Source organism: Juglans regia, chromosome 11 (assembly GCF_001411555.2).
Source record: "Juglans regia cultivar Chandler chromosome 11, Walnut 2.0, whole genome shotgun sequence".
NCBI lineage: Eukaryota > Viridiplantae > Streptophyta > Magnoliopsida > Fagales > Juglandaceae > Juglans > Juglans regia.
The window spans coordinates 8,547,260-8,555,636 of record NC_049911.1 but is presented as its reverse complement, the minus strand read 5'-3'; the positions used below and the strand labels follow the sequence as shown (position 1 = coordinate 8,555,636).

General features: G+C 37.0%; 1 protein-coding gene across 1 annotated transcript; it reads left to right on the top strand.

Annotated features, from left to right (window-relative positions):
- The first annotated feature begins 524 nt into the window (after window positions 1-524).
- Window positions 525-7,201, top strand: LOC108992032 (histidine biosynthesis bifunctional protein hisIE, chloroplastic). Its single transcript, XM_018966473.2, has 6 exons — window positions 525-936; window positions 1,536-1,765; window positions 5,503-5,748; window positions 5,867-5,956; window positions 6,044-6,195; window positions 6,328-7,201. Exons 2-6 carry the CDS (start codon window positions 1,592-1,594, stop codon window positions 6,530-6,532), a joined length of 867 nt encoding a protein of 288 aa, XP_018822018.1. The 5' UTR covers window positions 525-936; window positions 1,536-1,591; the 3' UTR covers window positions 6,533-7,201.
- The last annotated feature ends 1,176 nt before the right edge of the window (window positions 7,202-8,377 follow it).

Here is an 8,377-nt window from a genome sequence, read left to right as displayed (position 1 = left end):
AACGCTGCATCAAATAAGATTTCTTATTAATAGTGTTATCAATATCAGATTTGTTATTAATATAAGAATTTTTGTTGAACGATTTTTTATTGAAAAATTAATATGGAATTTTGGAAATATCAGATTTGTTATTAAACGATTTAATTTATCCAACAATCAAAAAAATATTTACATTTCGAAATGATATATCTAAAGAAATCATTAAGTCAAAATCATTAATAAAAGAAAAAAATTATATATAAATAACTCAAAATAGAAGCAAATAAGTATTGTATAAGATTAAAAGAGAAGAGTATAGTCCAATTGGTAAACTCACACTTATTTCTAATATTATTTATTTCTCACCTAAAGAGCAAAAGAAATTAATTTATTTTTAAAAAAATTGTAGTAATTTTTCATAAAGTGTGTTGGTCTGTAGAGTCCAAAAAGAACCACAAAAACCCAGCCCACCCATTTCCTCCTGCGACGCCGTTTAAAGAAAGTACTAAACCCTAATTGTGTTTTTATTCATCTCCTTCCCCTTTTTCAGCTGCTGCGCCCAGACCTTCATTTCTCAACATCCTCTCTCCTTTTCTCTCTCTCTGTTAATTACTCTCTGCGCCGACAGCCTCACCACTTTGTCACAAAACTCTCTCTCTCTCTCTCTCTCTCTCTCTCCGAAGACTCCATCTTCCAGATCTCTCTCGCTTTCTCTCTGTTTTTCTCTCCGTTAATGAACGAGACTACCTCTTCTCTTCTCGGGTTGCCGTCTCGCCAAGCTTCGACGAAAAACAACTACCACGTTGTTACTCTGCCGGTCTTAAACCTCTGTTCCGTCAAGTTTCGACGACAACCAACCGCAAACGTCCAGAAAATTCAACACACACGACGAAAACAGCTGCCGTCGCAGTTCACTCTAACCATTTCTGGGATCTGCTGAGTGTTTCTTTACAGACTGTAAGCATTTGTGAGATCTGCTGAGTGTTTCTTTACAGATTGTGTTTGGATCTATTTGTTTATTTTCAATATGTTATTCTCAATACAGCAACCCAACGATATAAACCATCCCTTCCTCATTACATCATAACAATTTCACAACAGGTTTCTAACATATCTATTCAATTTTAGAGATTATTTTCAATTTTACACCAATCACAATCTGTTTTTTGTTTACAGATTGTATTTTCAAGTTTTTTTTTTATCTTCAATTTCTACAACTTTAATTTAAAAAAAAAAGCCCAAATAAGATGAGTGGAACTTATATAAGCTTTCTTCACAAGCCTAAACCAGGTCGAGCTCATGCGAATCTGGTTAGTTTAGTGTTTAAACCAAGTTTGTTTTTCAAGAACGAATAATTTATTAAACGAGACAAGTTTGAACCTTTTATTAACGACTCGGTTCAGGCAAGTAATTAGCCTTTTTGTCTCTCAATTCAATTCTCTGCTTGGACTTGCTAAAAAAAATCAATTGTTTGTTTTTCCTTCTCAAATATATCGGCTGAGGGGACTTTGATTTCAAGGTTAAATTAATTCTTTTGTCACATTGTATATTTCTAGGATGGGCTGGATTTATTGTGAATAGAGCATTAAGAGTATAAATTTTGTTCTTGTCCATGATGGTGATTTCCAATTCTCTGTGTCCTCAATATCTGAGAGTTTCCTCTGGAGGTCGTCTTTGCATTCCTAGTAATAGGTACAGTTGGGGCAACCGTAAGAAGCAGACCCTTCGTCTTGTTTGTGCTTCTGCTGATAAACCACCGGTGAAAGACCTTTGTGTTGAATCCAAGGTACCCTACTAACTTAATGTAAAGCTATTGTTGTTTTGTTTGCATTTTCTTGTACATTAATCATTTGTTTGTATTTCAAATTGCGATTCTCATTGGCTGTTGAAATAGGAGAGTTGGTAAGGTTTGCTATGTGGCTTATGTGTGAACTAAATGTGTTTGTGCAGAGTTTTATATTGACTTGGGTAAACTTCTCGTGCTTATTCATTTGAAATATTCAGTTGGTGTCATTTCTTAGTAAAACATGATGAAGGCCTAATCAGGCTAACTTTTGGATAAATGAACTACTAGCTTCAAAAAAAGACTTATGGATTTGCAGCCTATGCAGGGCTTAGCCTGTGGTGGCTAATAAAGACGACTTGCTTTGATATTCCTGAACTAGAGCCTTGGCATAAGTTGTCTACCAGAATCCTCTAGGAACCTTAAGCATCTAATCATTTAATCTGTAAATAAATCTTTCCAAGTGTATGTTAATTGTGGAGGGGGGCAACCTTGTTGCAACATGGTTATGTATATCATGAAGCTCAATTAAACCATACGTTGTGAGGCTTTAAAAATGTGGCCACCTTGGTAGAGATTTAATACATGCCTTGAAAACTGAAGTCAAACAAGGAAATCTGGTGGAGGTGTTTCCCATTCAGATGATAAACACCTCTTGAAGCTGACTGCCATTGCTTGATTATATGTTTTAATTGTAATGCAAGCCACCTCAAGACTCCATGCTTCCCGTAAAAAAGGACTTTGAATCGTAACATCCCCTTCCCTCACACCTTCCGAAACATAATGTGATTACAACAATATATCTATATAACTAATGTTATAGTGCATGAATGATTGCCTCTATAGCTTTTCAGACAAATGCTTGTTATGTGAGTATTTTGGTATTTATCAATGCACCAACATTAATTGTCTTTTGTTGTGATGAAGATGATAGATGTGTGTGCATGCACGGGTCCATGTGCACATCCCTGTCTTAATGTTTCTTTAGCTATCAGTCCCTACACCTTGTCTGATTCTAAACCGTTTTATGGTAACATTAACCAGACATGGTTGGGTCAATACTATTAGTCATAGTAATTTGGACCTTTACGTGTCCAACAAGGAAGAAAAGGAACGACACATGGTTCAAGAAAAGGAACAAGAAGTTGAACCACTTGTTCTGTTGGGTTTGTCTTTAAGAAAGAAAGAGAAAAGTATAATAACAGAGCAGAGAAGAAAAGAAGCCAGAAGAGATAAGAGAAGAAGAAGGCAAAGAGAAAGAGGGGGGGTTGGAAGAGTGGTGGCTGTAACAAGCGGTTAATTGTTCATCTCCAAAAACTGCCCCCAATGTTTCATTACAAGCCTTTAAATAGTGTATAACACAAACCCTAAATAAACCCTAGAAAGTATATGGGCTAAAGCCCAAGCCGATTAATACAAACCGAAATAAAATAAATAAAACATAAGTAAAATAACAATAATAGGAGATGTCCTCATCAGGTCAGGAGTAACCGGATCAGTTTTTGGCATGATTTATGGTGTGGAGATGTGGCCTTGAAGATTGCTTTCCCTTCTCTCTTTAGAAGTGCTTCGGATAAAGGCGATTCTGTAGCTGATTACATGAGCAACACTGCTGGTTTTATTCAGTGGTCAGTAAGTTTTATTAGAGATGCCCACGATTGGGAGGTGGGGGCAATCACTGATTTTTACATCTTGCTCTATGCATTAAATTTAAAATCTGAAGGGGAGGATAGATTAATCTGGAATCAGCTTGGTAATAAGAAAGTTTTGGTTAGATCTTTGTACAAAGTCTTGGTGCCACATCCTTCTAGTTGTTTTTTCCCTTGGAAAAATATTTGGAGATGCAAAGTGCCTCTAAAGGTCCAATTCTTCAGGTGGTTGGCTTCTCATGGGAAAATCCTTGCTATTGATAAGCTGAGAAAGCGTGGTATTGTTGCAATGGATTGGTGATTTATGTGCAATAGGTGTGGAGAATCGGCGGGTCACCTTCTTCATTGTGATGCATCGAGGGCTTTTTGGGACGAGGTCTTTGTCAACTTGGCATTGCTTGGGTGATGCCTAAGAGTGTGGGTAATCTTTTGGCCTGTTGGAGAGAGATTCATGGAAATCGTCAAATAGCAGTTGTTTGGAAGATGATTCCTCTGTCTTATATGGTGTATTTGGAACGAGAGGAATGGTCTCTGTTTTGACAATAGAGAACGCTCAGTGGATGGGATTAGGGCTTTCTTTTCTCATACCATGTTGCTTTGGGCTTCGGTTATTGTAATGGATGGTTTTAGTTCCAATGACTTTCGTGCTGTTTTTCAGCTTTAACTAGTAATTAAGTGTTTTCTCTGGTATACTTCTTGTGTATTTGGGTTATGCCTAATTACGTGGTTTTAATAAATTTCTTACTTATATAAAAAAAAAGACATGGTAAAGGAACTGTTCCATGAACTTTATTTTTGTGTCACACTGTGAAGTATCCATTGCATAATTACTTGAATTCATGGTAACTACGAGTATTACCTTGGTAACTACGAGTATTACCTTCGTCCATGCATGTGGCTGGCTTTCTTATTATTATCTTTTTTATTTTGAATAAACCATTCTGATAATGTGTCGTAGGTTTCTTCCTATGAACCCGGAGGCATTATACTTGCATCCAGATTATTTGAATTTATTGCGTGTATGATATCTGTGTGTGAGTATCTTTGCCTCTTGTCTTTTTTCTTGTGTAATAAACCGTTCTAATAATGAGTCAGTCATAGGTTTCATCCTATGCATCTGTAGGCATTATACCTTTTCTTCTTATGGTGAAGATGATTCAAAGTTGACTTTTCCCTTCATGGCAAAGCGTAATGCTCCAATGGAAGACTCAAGTCATATGGACTATACTCCAAAATGACTAGTCAATAGTACAATTGAAGCCCCATTGGAACCATTATAAAGAGTAAAAACTTATTATTCTCACACAGTGTAGGATCCCATACACCACCTACCCTTATCCTTATCATATGTATCACACAAAGTCATAATAATGGACATTGATTCTATGACCCTCTTTCCTGTTAACTTAATCACACTGTTTTAGCTATACAAACATTATCCCCTCAATTTGGGTGAGAGTCACAATCTATGCTTGATCTTGGCTTCATGGCTCTGATTAACTTTAGTATCGTATGCTTTAAATATAAGCAGTTGAGATGACATGTCAATAAAATAGTGAGATGCTACTGATAAAAAAAATAGTGAGATGTAGGTTGAGTTCCCCTTGCAATTGATGGATAGAGAGGTTTTGTGATTTTAAAAAAGTGCATTCCCCTTGCAAGTGGCGAATGCCTTGGTCTTGGGGTATCACTCCCTTCAAGGTTCAACACCTCAGGGATGCAAACAATCCTTTGGGGCCACACTCCATGGTGAAAAGCCAGTGATTTAACTAGTTCTATGTAGGAAAACTTCCAAGGGTGTGGTGCACGGGAGCGAGATTTACTGTGCATGAGTGGGTCTGAAGGGCTCTGCCTTGGAGAGGTTCCCTGAGTTGAGGAAGTGCATTATACTGATGGTGGTTGGAGCTGTATAAGACCACCCCCTTATTTGCAGTTTAATATAAAAAGTTGAGGAAGTAAAGAGATTTATAACAGTAAAAATTCCACTCCTTTTTTAAAATCCGCTTATCCATTCATTATTTATTCTCAAATAAGGAGAAAACTTTGCATATCACATATAAATGAGAGTTTTACTAAATGGTATAATTTCAGGTTCAAACTTTGTTAGACAGTGTAAAATGGGATGAAAAAGGTTTGGCAGTGGCAATTGCTCAACATGTTGATACTGGAGCCATACTAATGCAAGGCTTTGCAAATCAAGATGCAGTCCTTACGACCATTTCCTCTCGGAAGGCAACATTTTTTAGCAGGTCACGGTCAACGTTATGGACGAAGGGAGAGAGCTCAAAGAATTTTATCAATATTCATGATATATTTCTTGACTGTGATCGTGACTCTGTATGTGTCGGAAGACTTTGAGTTGGAACATCCATTCACATTTATATTTTTTTAGTTTACCCAATACGTGAATCATCAGTCTCTTGGGTTTCTTAAACTTTAACCAATTATTTTTCAGATAATATACCTTGGGAAGCCTGATGGACCTACCTGTCATACAGGTTCAGAAACTTGTTATTACACATCAGTTTCTGACTTACAAGAACAGGTACAGGTTTTCACCGTCAACCATTTCATGTGTCATTGTCACATATCTATTAGCAAGACTTTTAGTGATTCAGATCATTTTTGGCAGGTTGAAGGAAGTAAATTGGCATTAACCACTCTGTACTCATTAGAGTCAACAATCTCCCAACGCAAAGTAGAACTAGCGGCAGCACAAAGCGGAAAACCCTCATGGACAAGACGGTTATTACTTGATAACCACCTTCTATGCTCAAAAATCAGGTAGAGCATTGGATTGTCAATTTGTTTTTAGTGGACACCTCTCTACTCTAAAATTAAAAAAACCTATAAAAATCAGAAGATCTTTAAGAATTTCAATTGTAGATTTTTATGGGTCTGAATTTTTCTTTGCAGGGAGGAGGCAAATGAGTTGTGTCAAACGCTGGAGGAGAACGAGGATAAGTCACGAACTGCCTCAGAGATGGCAGATGTCCTCTATCATGCCATGGTTCTCCTGGCAGTTAAAGATGTGAAGATAGAAGATGTTATGCAAGTTCTCCGGCAGAGATTTTCTCAGTCAGGTATCGAGGAAAAGAGCAGTCGGAGATCAGAAGGCTAGTCATGAGCTATTTAGGCTGCCCAGTCCTTGGGTTTAATAATCGAGTGCCCCCAGGACTTAGCGTTATCCCAGGCTCTTGCATCCTCACCTCAAGTTGCTGTAGTCTGGGAACTCTGGTTGGCTCTGGGTGAATTTGGCTTAAACCTTTCTGGTAAAGACAAATTTGTAACCCGTAGGGGTTGGCTCAAGTGGTAAAGCCCTTAGGCTTGGGGTGTGCTCTCCTTAGATCTAAGGTTCAAATTTTATTGGGTGCAAACAATCTCTTGGGGCCATCGGATTAGGGTATTTACCTCTTGAATTACCTGATATGCACTTGCGGAAAACTCTTTGTCAAGGACTTGTGCACTCTCGGGATTGGCGGGGACACTATTCCTGGACACCCAGTGCTATGCAGTCGGCTGATGTGGACTGTTGATGTGGCAATTGCTATTAATTTAAAAAAAAAAAAAACAAAAAACATTGTAGTGCATTTTGGATTCTATTCTTGCTTCTCATCGCCACTTCTCATCTTTTCTTTCTCTGGACTGGAATTTGATTTATGCTTCTCATCTTTGGCTAGAAAATTTCTTCAGCGATTTGTGTTGGCAATTGTATTTGGTCTGGTTTTCTTCGGTGATTTGTGCTTCTCATCTTCGGCCAGCTACAGTATTTGGCGATTTTTGCTTCTCATATTCTTGCTCTAGTAGTTCTCATCTTTGGTGATTTGAGTGTATTTTGAAACTTCTCTTACGTTGGTGCTTTGGTTTTCTTTGGCGATTTGTGGTCTTCAGCTCGGCAACTTGAACTGGTGTGGTCTTCGATAACTCGATGTTGTTTATTTTTAAGCGGGTTAGAGCTTGAGCTTCAAGTGGTTGAGTTCGTGTGGGTGATTTTTTCATTTTCGTGGGTTGATTCTTAGTAATTTTATTATGGTAAGGACTATTTTTTTTACTTGTTCATGATTTCGTGGGTTGCTTCTTACTTTAGGAACAATGTTGAGAAAATTTGTTGGTAGGAACTTCAACGTGGCACATTGGTTGAGTTTATTGAGGAAAAATGTGTTTGGACTTGTCAGCTTCTTCATAATACATGTGTAGATCTTGACAACTTGGTTAATACACTTAGAAGAACTTTGACAATTTATATAGAAACATATAAGGAAATGGGAATCCCTAATTATCGAGGACTAAGAAAGCAAATCATATAGAACTTTGAACTTGTTGGTCAATTTCAAGAATCTGTCAACACAGAGGAAGTCCTGATCACAATAGCAAATGTAGAGATATTAGGCCAAAAGCTCAACAGCTTCAGTTTCACTTGTTAGCATATTTAATCAAGTTGGTGTAATTAGAAATCAAAAGATGGAAGAGAATAAATAGTATTTCTAGGACCAACTGTTATATTTCCTATAAAATTAATAGGAAAGAAACAAACTTTATAAATGAAATATATTTAAAAACAATGTTGTTAATGTAAAAATAAGTGTGTTGGCATATTCTTATGAAAACTTTTGTAAAATTATGTTGTAACAAGTGTTGAAGTGTGTTAACGTGAAACAAGTGTTCAAATGCAATATTGGCAACGGAGTTTTGCAGCCACTAGAAACAACAAGAATTAATCACTGACCCAAAACCCCATTTCATATGAACCAAAATTATCAAAATATCTTGAAATGATGCAAGATTAGTCAATTTGATAAATTGTGTTTTGTTGAAAATAGGACATTTCATTTTATGTACTTGGGCTCTTGATTGCTTTAGAATTGACAACTTGGTTTGGCCATTGGTTTGGATATCGAACAACTTGTACAGGGTATTGGAAAAGGGAAAGAACACTCATCTCCGCTAACACCATCTAGCTCTAATC